This window comes from Perca fluviatilis, chromosome 4, assembly GCF_010015445.1.
Source record: "Perca fluviatilis chromosome 4, GENO_Pfluv_1.0, whole genome shotgun sequence".
Classification (NCBI taxonomy): Eukaryota; Metazoa; Chordata; class Actinopteri; order Perciformes; family Percidae; genus Perca; species Perca fluviatilis.
In genome coordinates, this window is record NC_053115.1 from 18,549,804 (window position 1) to 18,565,535 (window position 15,732).

General features: G+C 40.6%; 1 protein-coding gene across 5 annotated transcripts; it reads left to right on the forward strand.

Moving 5' to 3' along the window:
• Positions 1-172: 172 nt before the first annotated feature.
• Positions 173-14,832, forward strand: eif4enif1 (eukaryotic translation initiation factor 4E nuclear import factor 1). Of its 5 annotated transcripts, none has more exons than XM_039797664.1 (20): positions 173-538; positions 1,219-1,372; positions 1,451-1,524; positions 2,368-2,495; positions 2,856-3,130; positions 3,631-3,829; positions 3,948-4,105; positions 4,808-4,946; positions 5,859-6,035; positions 7,501-7,772; positions 8,404-8,478; positions 9,079-9,265; positions 9,389-9,436; positions 10,360-10,475; positions 11,586-11,719; positions 12,532-12,613; positions 12,733-12,856; positions 12,950-13,261; positions 13,395-13,565; positions 13,808-14,832. In XM_039797664.1, exons 2-20 carry the CDS (start codon positions 1,271-1,273, stop codon positions 13,993-13,995), a joined length of 2,961 nt encoding a protein of 986 aa, XP_039653598.1. In that variant the 5' UTR covers positions 173-538; positions 1,219-1,270; the 3' UTR covers positions 13,996-14,832. The 5 variants fall into 5 exon arrangements, with proteins under 5 accessions (XP_039653598.1, XP_039653599.1, XP_039653601.1 ...); XM_039797665.1 differs by having other exon boundaries at positions 10,387-10,475; XM_039797667.1 differs by lacking the exon at positions 9,389-9,436.
• The last annotated feature ends 900 nt before the right edge of the window (positions 14,833-15,732 follow it).

Sequence of the window (15,732 nt, forward strand, 5' to 3'; positions counted from 1 at the left end):
CGTAAATTCTACTTCTACAAAGCAATTTAGATTGTTGCCACAGTTTATATAGCTTTACACACATAGCTTACTAGTTAACATGTGATTTCTATAGTATGGTTTCAATATTAAAATGCAACACGGCCGACACACACAAGATTATATAAAATTCTCCAAAGGCGCGATGGGCACGATGTAATCTTTCCTAGGACCTTCTTAAAGCGGTGATCAGAGGGAAATTGCTGCTACGACTTAGAAAACAGAGAAAGAGCAGACAATAATTTGAGATTACACAGTCTCCGTGTGAATTAATTTGTTACTTGGACCTGTGTTATTTTGTTTAGTTACCCCAGTATAGTGTGCGTTTGCTGAAATCACTGCAACAACTCCGCCGGCTTCAGATTTGGTACTCGCTGGGTGGGTATTATCCCCATTCCCCAGCCAACGTTAGTTAGCTAGCTAGCTAAATGTGCTAGGTTAGCTAGCTAGCTAACTAACTAACGTGAACTGTCGCTGTTCGGCAGTTGGCAGCCAGTGTTCCACGCAACATTTAAACTGAGTAAGTTTGCCGTTTGTGTATTTCTAAGTAAAATAGCTAGCTAGCCAGTAGTTTGTACAACCAACTAAAAACATTAATGAGGTTTGGAGTAAACTGTTTGGGACGTAAACTTAGCCTGCTAGCTAGCTAGCTAGCTAACCAGTGTCTGGAGTAATTGTTGGCGTATATTTCCCTGAAACGGTAATGTTAACGTTATCTAGATGATTCATTAGCCATAGATTAAGTAATAACGTTACTGGCAGTAAGTGTATTTCAAAACCACTCCAGATAACGTTACTTACTTTACAGGCACTTTATGAATTAACGCCAAGATGTAGCTAGCTATTGAATTGACGTGTCACGTCTTATTACAGCGGCTGTTGTCAATTAACTTGCTAATTGGCTAGCAGCGTTTGCTAAAACTGTCCCCATGTAAGATATCTCGACGTTAGGTGAAGTTCATTGTTGATGTGATTTTATAATGTTTTAAGGCCAGGTCACTTTTCCTGTATTTGTTTTCTCATACAAACAGTTGGGATGCCACTTAGTTTTAAAACTTTAAAGAAAAAGCTTTAATTGATTTGATAGCAATGAGCTATTGAAACATTTTAGTTATTAACCTTGTAAGGCTAACGTTGTCCAGATAGTTCACCATTCAACGGAACTGTTTAACTTGTAAACGTTATATTTGTTTGCCACAGGAACAGAGTCATTGTTGGGCTTGAAGCAGTTTGTTCGTTTCTGAAATCAGTCATGGAGAACGATGCTTGCGTAGAGCAGAAGGATGTGGATGGTGATGCGGCTGTTGATCAAGTTAAACAGCTAGCAGCCACAGCTCCTTACAGATACACCAAGGTAGTGATATATCCCAACAATATGATAAAATGGAGGCCACACATAGTTCTTCCTAACACAATTAACCATTATCAACAGGAGGTGCTTCTGGAAATAAAAGAACTACCAGTCTCCAATGAAAGGCCAGACTGTCTCTCTGAGAAATATGACAGGTACGAATGAATTGACTCTGATGTATTCCACACAATCCACATAGTATTCTGAGGTTATGTGGGTCAACAAGGGAAGCAAGACTTATTTATGAAATGAGACAGCTTTTATGTCCTCTTAAAAAAAAACGCCAACCTTTTTCCTTCTCTTGGACAGTAATTGACTTAGGTGTCCGGTCATAGGTATGTTTTCCCTTAAACATATGAGCCAATGACAATGAAAAAGCTTAAGCATTAATTCTGAATCTACACTAGTGGCTTTCATTTGCTGTTCCAAAAAGAGTGTCTACTTGTGCGTGCGCTCAATCAACTTGTGTTGTAGTGATGAGTTTGTAGTAAAGTATACCTATTTCAGCAACTCTCCTGTAGCGACTGACTTATTTTATAACAAGCAACTTTGTGCAGTGTTGTGTTTTCTACTTTTTATCAATGAATGATTGTCAATCCTGCAGAGTCCTGTTTTTCATTGTAGATATTCGATCAGGGAGGGTTTTTTAAGACGTGACTAAATATGAAAACTAGCTTGTATGGTAGAAAATGGCATTACTCTTCCTGGCTCACAGGATAAAGGTTGAAATCTATGGTTGTAGTTGGTTTAAATAATGTTGGCCATGCTGACCTTTTACTAAACGCAGTTGTTGGATTGTACAAATTGGTCCCAGAAACAAAGAAGCTGAAATTAAACATGTAGCTGTGCCCAGTATTTAGCCTTCATTTTTGGTGTTATTAGCCATTTTCATATGTAACATGTAAAATGATCTTTTACCCAGTTTAAAAAAAGGGGAATAAGGGTTATTTGTTGTTTGTCTTGTTTTTGGTCAACAAGTTGAGTATGTTTTGATACAGTGATGGTGTCTGGGACCCTGAGAAGTGGCATGCCTCACTGTATCCCACTTCAGAGCGTAGCTCTCCGGTGGAAGGTTTTAAGAAGGACTATGTGGATGACAGAGTTCCTTTGAAACGAAGAATCCCAGGTAAATGGCCCAAAGCCATAAATCTAAAGATTTAAGCCAAAAAACAGGTCATAAAATGATCTTACTTTCTGGAGGTTTGTGTTAGAAGTGGTCTATTGATAAGTCATGAAGCAGTACAATTGTTAGCTAAGAAAGAGATTTCTGTAATTGTAATGCTCACAACTCCTGAATATTAAGCAGATTATGCTTAAATAACTATTTAAACTACATAGTCTTGTCCTAAGGGATAAGAAGAGAACCATATAAATGAGGCATAAATTCAATATTTGAGAACATTTTTAAGATTTTAATCTGGGTTTACTTTTTGATTATTTTGGTTATGATGTGACCGTGGTGGTTATACCTCTGCATTGTATTCAGATCCTCGTGAGCGGTTAAAGGAGGATGATCTGGATGTCATACTGAGCCCGCAGCGACGCAGCTTCGGAGGTGGATGTCAAGGCAATGCTGCACTTGCACCCCACACCCGTCGCCCAATCAGCCCCCTTGAAAATAAGGAGAACGAGAGTCTCCGTCTAGGAGGGGCACGCAGAATCGGCAGTGGCCGCATAATTGCTGCCCGAGCATTTGAGAGAGAAGCCCGTTCGGAGAAAGAGCGGGAACGTGAGAGGGACTTTAAGGATAAAAGATTCAGGGTTGGTGTTCATTGCTTTCAGTTCATCCTTAATGTTTTTTTCCTTAGTGTTCGGACGGTGAGACATTCAATGCATTGAGGTTGGCATTTCTCTTAGATGTTAATGTAAGTAGGATTGCAGAGAGTTTTTGCAAAATCACAAACTCATGCCATTCAGTTTCACAAAACCACTTGTGAAAATTAACAAGCTCACTTTTTGATGATAAAAATAGCCGAAAAGTGGAATGTGCAGGAGAAATAAAGCCTTAAACCTTAAATGTTTTTCACAAAATTGATTTTGCTCACTAATCTAGTGTTGATTTAAATTATATGAAAGCAAATGTTTACTTTCTGTTTAGTAAAATTAGGAAGAGGCTGGTTGGAAAGAGTCCCACTTCATAAGTGTGCTTTCTCCATACAAAGTTTATTTCAAGAATGGACCCATTCATTTAATCTAATTATTAGCATCTGAAGGTCTTATCTTTCGTTCTACAGATATTATTTTGGTTGTCTCATTTGCAGAGGGATTTCGGTGACAAACGTGTGTTTAGTGAAAGGAGAAGGAATGACTCTTATGCAGAGGAGGAGCCAGAGTGGTTCTCTGGGGGTCCCACCAGCCAGTCAGAGACGATTGAGCTCATTGGATTTGACGACAAAATCCTAGAGGATGATAAGCGGAGGTCCAAGCGGTCAAGAAAACGGGCAGAGTCCATAAGAGAAGGCATGCAATGCATTTTTGTTTTTCAGCAGATTGTCAACTGCATGGCATTATTTTGATAACTAGCATAGTGCAACCATCACATTAAGGATACTTAACTATTGCGATTTTTGTTGTGCAGTGGAATGTAATGGACAAGCAGAAGAGCGAGATGCTGGTTTGCAGTCTACTGCTGATCAGGAGGTTCCCCACCCAGATGTTCTGCCTGAGCAGACGACTGGAGACTTTGACTTCAATGAATTCTTCAATCTGGAAAAGACCATGCCAGGGCTGGCCTCTGTAAGTACTGGGGTGCACTGTGTGGTTCTGTTGGTGTTTTTAAAGGTGTGAACATCACAGATGGGATGACTTATCAGTATAAGCTTTAACAGTAGAGGTTTTCAGGTGTGTCTATCTCTCCTCAACAGACCTGCAGGTCATTTTCTTTGTGTAATTTTTCAACCTTAACATTTTAGAGGCTAGATTACGGTTGTGGCACAATCATGACGTAATCATTTGTTAATCTTTTCGTCTCATATAAAATAAACAAACCTTTTTGAATTAAAGTATTAATTTAGCAGATACTTTGTGTTAGCACAAGATTACCTCTGCTGCACTAGCTTGATCTCTCTGAACTTGCTCTGTGGTGTGGGTATTGTCACTGAATGTTGCACTTTATTTGTCAGTGGGCTGCTGCATGGGGTTAGAGATGTTTAAAAAGGTATCAAGAATCCAAATTTATGCCCATCATTATAGCTACATTAGACCTGCTAATTTGAGAACTAACTATAGAGTTGTGTACATACTGGTTTGGGGCATTAAATCAACACAAAGCCAAACAGCAGTGCATTCAATGAGACTGCACTTATCTTCTAGCACATTTTGTGCTAAATCGATGGAAAACTCCCTAAACGTAAGTGCCACTTTTGCCCTTGTACCTTTCGGCCTGCCGTTATTTGTGTTTCTCACTCGGTTTCACAGGCGCCTTTTTCTGTCTTGCAGATGATAGAGGACGTTTTGGGGGAGGGCCCTGTATCAGCTAGCCGCTTCAGTCAGTGGTTCTCCAGTAACCTGAGCCCTTCAGGCAGCCGGTCCAGCAGTCTGAGGTCCACTCCCCATGAGGAACTAGAAAAACTTGCAGGTGAATAATTAGATTTCCCCAAAGGAGCTACATGTAACTATGTTGCTTATGCCGCGTTCTATTTACCTTGGAACTCGGAAGCTGGAACTGGGAGTGACGTCATACCCGAGTTGAATGCGTTCTATTTAAGTCATATTTTCATTGTTTTCATTAGCTCTAGCCCGGTTAGCTATTGTTAGCAACCAGTTGATAACGCATTACGCCTTTTTTATTTTTTATTTATTTTGTGCATGCAAACAGCGTAACATGTCCACAGATAGAAGTTGGACATGCCTGTGTGAACGACTGATTTAGTGACACAAATAAGACAGAAGTGCTTTTAACTTTGTTACTGCAGCTTTCACAACTGTTGATACAGGGGGCAGCCATGTTGGATTTTGAACTCGGGCTACTGCGAGGTTGTACGAGTTCCGAGCTCGTAAATACGAGGTCAGGGGGCGTGTTTCCGACTTTGAACTCGTTAAAACCGAGTTTTGAGGTAAATAGACTGCGGCATTAAAACCAGGCATAGCCTGCTTTTTAAGTGTTAGGATAACTTCATGTTTGATTTCAGGAGGTCTTTGGTTTTGGAAAGTTATCCAGGTAATTCAGAGCAAGCCCCTGGATGATGATGATGATGATGATGATGAGATGATGATTATATATTTTTTCCTTTAAGATACATTGAGGGCAAAAACACTTATGCACATTGTTGTCTTGTAAAGTATTCAAGCATTCAAATATTGATCTTGGGTAGCATCTTGTTAAAAATCAGGCTTTAAACGTCAACATCAAACTGCTGCTAACTATCTCACTCCGGGGCTATGTGATTGCTAGCCTACATTCTTGCTTTGTAATGTTCATGACCCCAAAGCACACTTTCTGTGTTGGATGTACTAAATCTGTTTTGCTAAAACTTTTGCTCCTCTAAAGGGCTTGAACCACGCAGCACTTCCTCTAGCCAAGGCCCTGCCTCATACTTCACACCTATTCAAACATCTGAGTGCAAGGAGAAGGTGGACATCCTGGAGCTGCTGCATAAGGCCAAAATAGACCTGAAGCCTCTTCTTTCCACCCTGTCAGTCAACAAGGCTCGGCTAAGGGAAAGCAGTGAGTGCCAGTTCAAATATTAAACCATGAGTTAACTTTTTACTGGGAATATACTATGCCCTAGACATCTTGTTCCTGTATGTTAATGTTAGGCAATGTGGATAAAATTTTGAGCATGGTAGGTTACATTTGCTATAGTAGCAATACAGTGGTTATAGTCTACTCTATGAACATTGGGAACACATTTATAGACCAAATAACCAGATGGGAAATGTTTTGGGCTAATGAAATAAATATGTCTAAGATACTTAAAGTTGTCGGAAAGAATGAATTCCAGGCAGGTGTCGACTTTGTGACATTGGGACATTGGCAGCTCTAACCTGCGCGATGCCTTCACATGCTCCAGTCCACACTGATAACAGTTTAGTCTAAGAAGAGCTAATACATCTATGAAGATGCAATACAATTGCCATATACCTGTCCTGCTCACAGACTTGCAACTTTTCCTACCATTGCTAGATACATTAATAGGATGGCTGCCTCTGTAGAAACTGAACAAAATTTGTGTTGACAAGTCTTTTTCGTCTTGCAGCTGGTGTTGTCATATTTCCCAACTCCAGTTCCATGGTACCAAAAGCTGATTGTATTAGCAGCTTTGGAAAAAGAGGAAATTAAAGCCTATGAAGTGACTGCTTTGTTACTGCAGGACAGCGGTTACACAAACTCCTGGGCAGTTCAGTGCTTGTGTTGTTAGTTTTTTAACTTCGTAGTGTTACGGGGCTCGCATGCCGCGACTGACGAGTCTGGTAGCGGGTTAACGTGACTTGATTGACGTCAGGTTGCTTTTCTCCTAAAGTTGATTAGGACTTAACTTTTGCTGCAGGCTTTCAAAACAAATGGAAAGACCTGCGTTTTTTTACCAGACTGTCTGACGAATGAAACCAACGCAGTGTATGTGAATGAATGCTCAGCCAGCCAGTGCCTCACTGTTTGGGCGTTATGCACGGCCGTGCATAACATGTTACTATGTTTACCTTTTATCAAATTGCCTGAAGACGACACCATGCTGCTACAGTTAAACCAAAAACAAAAATTAAGCTTGAATCCCAAAATTGAAAATCGTGTGATTGTGCCTTTAGTAACTTAGTTTTAAAATCCCAAAGTATTCTGTGTAGTGTTTGTCTCTGAGGAATAGATTCATGTGATGACTTATGAAACTGTTTTTTATGATTTGCATTTCATAGTCTCACCGGTAGCTGTAATAACAAGCCACAAACCGATGGCAGCCCCTTGAGTATCTTTACACCTGCTAAGGGTGACCAGGTCTTAGCTGTTCAGGCATCTGGGCGTAGAAGTCCGACTTAAGGGTCTCAAGTAATGCAGTCAGTGTCCAATTTTAAATCTCCTAAATTCAATTTCATATGACATTCTCTTAATTGGCATTTAAATGTACTTGTTAAGCACAGTAACTGTTTTTTGTTTTGAACAGTGCTACATAAAGTTTAATTGTATCATCTGTCCTCAGCTAACTGTGGAGCAGTGCTCTCGCTGGAGGAAGTGGAAGGAGAGATGAAGGGGATGAAGCTGGGCTCAGAACCACAGGTGCGAAAGGGGCCGCCTCCACAGAGAGGAAATGGCACGCCTTTTATGGCTCAACATTTAGAGGAGGCTTTAACTGGTGGCTCCAGTGCCCGTCCAAAGTCACGTGACACAGACATGTCGGCCTTTAATAAACTAGTCAGCAGCATGAAGGCAAGTGGAACTCTGCCAACTCACCCCAAAACCAACACAAACAATGTAAGTAGTGTTTTTTTTTTTTTAATCCAATATAGACACTTTAACTGGATAAGTAACATTGTATGTTGCAACGGAACAGATATTCATACAAATCTGTCCAGTGGGATGCTGCATGCACGCTTTTTCAGCTTAACCTAGATAACCCAAGATTTCATGGATAGACTAGAAAGTGATGGGCATAAATTTGTTTAAATGTTTTGAAGGTTCTTTTTGTTTTTGAATGTTTGATGTATGAAAGCTGCAAGTGTCCTGTTTTTTTTTCTGCAGGTCATTTTCTGAAATTGTGATCTGGTTTGTTTGTACTGAGATGAGAACCATGTTTACTGTCATTGGATGAACATATGTATCCAAAGGCATACATGACTTGCATGAGGGACCCTTTGATTGTGACTTTCAAGTACAAATCCATCTCTGTGGGCTTTCCATGTTGCAGTTTGAGGAGGTTTCACCAAATTCTGTATTTGTCTAAATTTTATATCCAGTGATCACTGATCAATTTTGCTGCCAATTTCTGTTTTGACTCCCTTTATAAATGCCTACCACATACTCAACATTGGTTACTGGGATGGGTTTTTACAGGGAAATGGTTGCATTGAACCTGCCACAAATTATTTCTCCCTGTACAATGCAGCAACCTTCAGATCCAGCTGTGGTGGCACTGTCTGAAGCTCAGTTGCCTCCTCGGCAGCAGAAAAACATATTTCAGGTGTGTATGTTGACTATCCTCTTAGCATAATGGTGAAAAATGTTTGGTATAGACTAGAAGTTTTGAAAGGTCCACTAGTTTCCCTGGAACTCCTAAACTGCAAGTGTCTCCCTACAGTTTTTCACAGAGCCTAACATTGGCTACTACAGCTGACATTAGCTAAAATAAGCGCTTGTTCCACTAACTCTAACGTCAGACTAACTTTAACAAGCCCCGCTCTATGTGAAGAAACGACAGATTTAACACATTTATGGAAGACGTTACTGTATGCTAGCTGTGTGGTAATACCAGGCTTCGGAGCAGTGGGTTGTTGGTCCAGAAGACCCCCCTCACCGCCAAACTTAACTGGAAAAAGTGACATGCGACAACACCCCTCCTCCCCCTCATCCACAATCGCCACAAATAGAATTACTTGGGGAAACTCTGACAACGTATCCCAAGTGTTTCTTTATCCCTATGCTGAAATGCACGTTGTAAAGGAATATTTTGAAGTACATGGGCTTTATCGATGGTTTTGCACTTACATTTTAACTGTCGGACCAATAACATTAAAGTTAATTGACACCTCTCGGGAAATGTATATTTACGTTTGTATTGTAGGAGCTCTTGGGAGGTCCTGCTCGTAGTGGCTCTCCTACACTGCTTGGCAATCTGTTGGGCAGCTCTGAGGGCCCAACAACCTCTGCCCCTCTACACGGCCTACTACACAAGGGCCCTTCACCCCCACTCTTTCCACATAGGGCACCCTCACCTGACTACTTCAACAGTCGGTTGCAACCTTCAACAGGTAAGTAATTTGTAAAAGTGATGTTGCAGCCTTTTTTTATTTTTTTAAGTCATGTAAAATACCTTTTTTGAATTGGAAAGAATGCATATTGTATGCATTGACTTTCTCTCTTTCTATCATCAGGCTTTACCCACAGATTTCATGATCGCATAATCAGAAATGAACCCAGAAGTATGTGGACCAAATGTTTTTTCATGAAATGTTTGTCCTCATTGCTGCCTCCACAATTTATTATTGATAATCCAGACATTCAATGATTAGCACACGGTGGAAAGCTTTACTTTTTCCTGTTGATGCAATCCAAACTTTATTACAGCTCTGATCGCATGGCGTTAACACCATCTGTGTGTATCAACAAGAATATAATGGTGAAACAAATTTCAGAGGCTGTGTTACGTAGGGTTGGGTACCGAAACCCGGTGCTAATATGGCACCGGTGCCTAAACCATTGGTACCTACTGGACCGAATACCGCCACTTAAATGACTGTGCAGCTCTCTGATGCTCCGAAACGGACGTTGGAGGCAGCATAGCTTCATGTGACAATAGTTAACACTACACTTGGCAGAAGGTAACATTAGCTTACTGTTAGCTAGTAGCTGGGTTAAACACAGTTAAAATGCTGACAGCTAAATGGTTAAGTGGGACTGTATTTATATTAGATAGATAGATAGATAGATAGATAGATAGATAGATAGATAGATAAAATATATTGTTTTTTTAAATCTGTTCATGCTCGGTTTAGGCACTGGCACAACTTGAAAATCGGTTTAGCATTGGGGGGGGGAAAACCCCAATCGTTACCCAACCCTAATGTTACGCAGGTGCTACAAAAGTAGGAAGCTCAATATAATAAACTTTTAATTTTTTTTATTTATATGATTGTTTAGTTTCCAGCTTGAGAAAAAAATTGCCAGTATATGGTTATCTCCTGCTGTTGGTGCAAAGTGTCATATGATCACAGCAACTAAAGAGTGCATTTCTGGGGTTGTGGGCATTTTAGCCACAAATTCAAATATCTTCAGTTAAATTTTTTTATTAGATGGTGTTTGTCAGACAAGCTGGATTATGTCCTCATCAATAGTTTTTTGTTAGTTTATTCTCTCCCTCTCCTACCTGAAGGTTTTCCTGTTGGCCATCAGCCCATGCTGCCGGAACAGTTTGGTGATGTACACAGATCTATCAGCCCTGGATCTGCTGTACAGCAACAGGTAACCAGTGTTTGGACACGGTGAACTTGGACTAATGGCTTTATTGTTTACTCAAAAGATATTTTGAACACTAAATCTTTAATGTAAATTGATATTCAATTTGAAGAACCTTCTTTTATAACTTGGGCTATCAATCGATTTAAAATATTAAATTGTGTGATTTTGACAGTTAACTCGCGATTAATCAGTTGAGCTGCTTTTTAATCATTGATTTCGTTAAAATGTAAGTAAAGCCTCAGAATGGGAAGTCTCTCTTTAGATAAAGTGTTTTGTTTTTTTGTTTTTTTATTTGATTCAGGATTATTTTTAACTCTGAAGCTGTACAGAAACTGCAGTGTACACCACATCCATTGCAATAGTCGTCTCTTCATGGCGTGCTCGGTGTTAGAGGAGTAAGTTAGATGGCGGGTCTGGTGATCTCCTGGATGTTATCACGAAGCACTTTACGGCTTCTGCTAGTCATCCACAAATCATGGATGTACAATGTTACGGCTGCATCGCTTCCTGATTTCCCAAACTAGGGTACGGCCCGATGCCCGAAATTTACAGACCGTGCATGCGTCCTCAAATGAGTGGGGGTGTGTTTAACTTGTTAACGCATTCATTTTGACCGCTCTATTTATAATATGAAATGCACGTAGGCTCTATTTACATAACTCAGTTTTCAGTGGAACAGGAAAGATTGACTGCCCAAATACCAAGCTAGCAAATCTTTTCAGTTCTGATTTATTTTACAGTATATTTACGAAAAGTAACCCATCATAAAGCAACATTGGATAACATTCATATTTTTTGCAATTTGGAGCCCCTACAGTTGGAGAGTGTAATACCAACCTTCCAGTCGTCCAAAGCTCCTGTGTTAGCGGTGTAAACACCAACACTTCAAATCTTGTGATAGTGCTGTAAAGCGTTGCACACTTCTACTGGGAGTTCATACCTGCTCACCAAAGTTACAGTCGTTGGAGGCAGAAAGTGGGAAAGACATGGCAATATTCTCCCTATTACAAGTCAGAGTAGCATCAAAATGATTTTGAAGCTGGAAAGTTACACAATGTTGCTTTAAGACATCAGTTGGCGATCTCTTCAGTTGTGTGTATTTTACTTGACCAGATGAGGGCGCTCTCTATGCCAGTGAATCAGGCAGACCTGGAAGCTCTGGCATTTCAGCAGGACCTTGCTCTACATGCCCACCACTCATTCCAGTCTGGCTACAAGCCACCACAGGACATGTATTTTCGAAATAGGTTAGTTGCTTTTAAAAGGTATTTAAATACTACACAGTATGTATTGATGTTTACACTAAGAATTTAATGTGATTTAATGCCTCCTTAGCCAATCCATGATCTTCATATGCTACAGGACTCCAGACTGCAACCTGCAAATTTGATGACATTTATTTATTTCATGTTGTAAAATGAGGAGAGCGAGTCTGCTGGAGTTGGCCTGTGTGTAAGAGGGTCCATGAGTGATTGGTCTACTGCGTGGGTAATGCATGGATGTGAGCTACACTTGTGTCTCATTTGTGGCATCACACTTATTGGTAAAGTCAACCATGGCGAAACATGCACATGCTGTTCCACGGCGTGGTTACCATGTTTGCGTGAATATCATGTTACAGTCCATAGTACATTTACGATCGGCGATCCGCAGCCGAAAACCATCCATTTTGTTAAAGACGAGGAAAATGCTGCATAGTAATGGCCGATAAGGAGTTAACCTTGGCCTCTCTTCATCCTACTTTTGTTTATGGTCTCAACCCCGCTTGCATACACCTCAGGTTGGCGGAGCTGTGTTGATAGACCTCGGCAGTGTAAGGTAGTATTAGGTCTCGTCACAAAATTGACCGCATTTTTACTGGAATGTTGGCAAATGCAGCGTAATGTATTACATGTTACAGCGGTACGGTTTACAAATTATTTTTTTTTTTCTTTTTCTTTTTTTCTGACCGTTTTTGCTAATTAAAAATCTCTTAAATCATGGAAAATATTTAACCCAAACCATATAACATAATTAGCATTTGCTAGTTGCGTATGGCTGATGTGCTTGTGATCCACAGACTGCAACGTGTTAATCGCTCTCCTGGTCCAGGCCCTCAGCCTGCTGGAAGAAACTCTCCAGGCAATGCGGTCACCAGCATGGTGAGCACAAACTGTATCCGCTCACCTTGTTTAGTTGTCCTGTGAAGTTAAACTCTTAACTTTGTAATTTCTACACCTCTTGGTTTTGCTAGTATTTTATGTATTTTTGTTTGCTACAGTTGTCTCCATCATTTACACCCACATCTGTGATCCGCAAAATGTACGCGACAAAAGAGAAAAGCAGAGATGAACCATCGAGTCGTTCAGAGAACAAGGAGGAACCAGTAGGACATGCTCAAGATGGTACAGAGCATTGTTACCCACAACTTCCTGATTTGAACTTCAGTCAAAGTACTAAAACACTGTAAATATGAAATTTTGGTTATGTGATTACAGACGGCAGCTCCCCAAATCTATATATGGAGGCAATTGATGGGAATGTGGCCCAGTCTGGAGGAGTAAGGGCTGGCTCCCAGACCTTTCCAAGGAAGGACCAGGAGCGTCTCAGGCCTGGTTCTGCTGGACACCATACGCCCAATATGGTACCTCCAGGACCCGCATCTTTCCCACGTCCCATCTATCCGGTACCGCTGCTATCCCAAGTACCAATGGTGCGCCCTCCTCCCCAGCTCCACCCTAATGTGGTTCAAAGAATGCTGGCGCAGGGTATCCAGCCCCAGCAACTTGGACCTGCGCTTGTGCAAGCAGGTTAGTGTTGGACCACATGCACACGTGCACACGCCCATCATCTTTTTTTCAAGTTTTTTAACTTTAAATTGACCTGATATTAAACCTCTGACCTTGGTGATCTCTGATGGAATTCTTTAATTACACACCCCAGGTATATTCCCACCACATGTTGACCTTGCCCAACTTCAAGGCTTGCCTCCTGCCCTGCTTGGACAACCGCTGTACCCTCTAAGTGCAACAGGGCATCCACTTCTACCTCCCAGAGCCAACACTCAGATGCAGTTAGCAGTAATGCAGCAGCAACTTCAGCAACAGAGACCAAGTGAGTGGAGGTTTAATATTACTAATCAGTGTGGGCATATGCTAGTGGAAGCTTTACGTCTCCTCAGAGGAGATTACTGAATACTGCCACAGAGAATAACCTACAATAAAGGACTGAAAAAAAGTAAAGGATATTAAAGTTGAAATGTATGTAGGATTTATAACAGCAGAAATTAGTTAAGTTTAAATGTGACAATTTTTTTTTTTCTCATCTTTTAAATTAAACTTTGTCTCATCTTGCAGTGCATCCAGGCATCCCAGGCCCTCAGTCACAGAGCCAAGGCCCTCACCGGACCAATGGCTCCCAGCAACATAGGGGCACCCCCCCTCTAGGCCTCGCCAAGTGGTTTGGTTCAGATGTGCTAGAACAGCCACTCCCCTCCATGCCGGCCAAGGTCATAAGTGTGGACGAATTGGAGTTCCGGCCATAAGAAAATAGACACTGCTGGATAGCAAGATTTTTTTCTTTTTTGCCCATCTCCACCTCCTCGTTACCATAAAAATGTGAACTTTAATTTGAAAGATGGTGCACAGACCTGGACAGTTGAACCATGCCATGCTTATTGGTCTTCAACCTTGAAGTCACTGCTTTTTGAAGAGGTTCATCAGCAGAAAAGGGAAGACAAGTGATGGGGATTTGTTTTGCCGACTGAGTGAAAACATTTCTTTTGTATTAGTATTTGGCTCTGTGCAGTAAATAATGTATAGGCCCAATTGTACAGACCATGGGAAATAATCTTATTCTGCCTGTATATAGCTGTTTTCTTTTTCTTGGAATGGGGAAGGTGAAACTATCCTGAAGTTGAACTGACAACTGCGAGGGACAAAGTCACCAAGAGTTGGTAGCATTCCTTTGTCTTAGCCAACTTTAATTTCCCCTCTGAACTGCACTGAGAAAGGGCTACTGCTAGTGAGAAATGTTGGATTGATGAGTAACTTCAGTGCATACTCTACCCTTTTGTGGCATGGCTGGTGGTCCTTTTCTGTAGATGTGACTGGTTGGCGCATTTCAAGACAACTCCAGGGGATGCAGCGAGCGCTGGTTGTGCCTTTTTGTGTATTATTTTTTTTTTATTAATTTTCCTTCTTTAAACTGTATCCCCTCCCATCCAACCAGTCACTGAGGGGTGGGCAGCACTGCTCACATTGTCATTTTTTTTTTTTGAGGGTGGTTGGGATTGTTTGGGATTCGGTTTGTGCTATTAAGTTATAAAAAGCACAAATGGAATAAATAAATACAATTCAGTAAAACACAATTTGCTTAATCATTTAAATGATTTAGTCTCTTTCTTTCTTTTTCTTTCCCACACATACCCCTTTACTGGCCACTTTATTAGGTATACATACATACATTAATGCAATCCAATACAACAGCTCTGCCATAAGTTCTGCCTTTGCAAAACTTGTTTGTCTATTTACACTGCCCTAGACGTGTTGCTTTAACTATTGTTACACTGGACTGTATTATATGTATTGGTGTTTTCTAATGTTTGCCTCCTTGGATCCATAGGAGGCAGGATACTAAATTCTTAAGTAAAAAGGAGTCTAGTACAACACAAACTACGACCTTAATAAAATATATGGCAGAGCATTAAATGATCATAGATTGCATTAGATTGTGGCGTACCTTATAAATTGACAACTGTGCAACCGAACAAGTAAGAGTAGTCGATTTTTTTTTTCTACTGTTCCAAAAGTTGTCGTGCCGTTGCTTTTCTAATCTCATCAAAAAACTGTTTTATTCGGTAGTAAACTCTCCAATGTAGTGCTAGACCGATTTGCCAGGCCGATATTTGCTTGTTGCATATATCACAGCCGTAGAAATAAAATGATCACAGCATTGGGAGTATGTGGGCCAACAAGCGATGTCCTATCTTTAAGGTCTAAAAGAAATAAGGTCCAACAATAAAATGCACGTCATGGTCAAAATTATTAATTACATTTAAGCTATCATTATTTCTATTCTATTAGATTATAATTGGTATCTGCCTCAAAAACCTAGTCCAATGCAATGGGTTGCAATAAAGCTTCTCAGTGAAGCTTTAATGAGTATTTGTTGACATTGTCAGGTGTTAATTCAGTTATGTTCAGCTCGTGGTGGTGTCATATTAAAAAAATTATATTCGGTCTCGTCGTGTATATGGAAGTAGACAAAACAATTGGTAGCT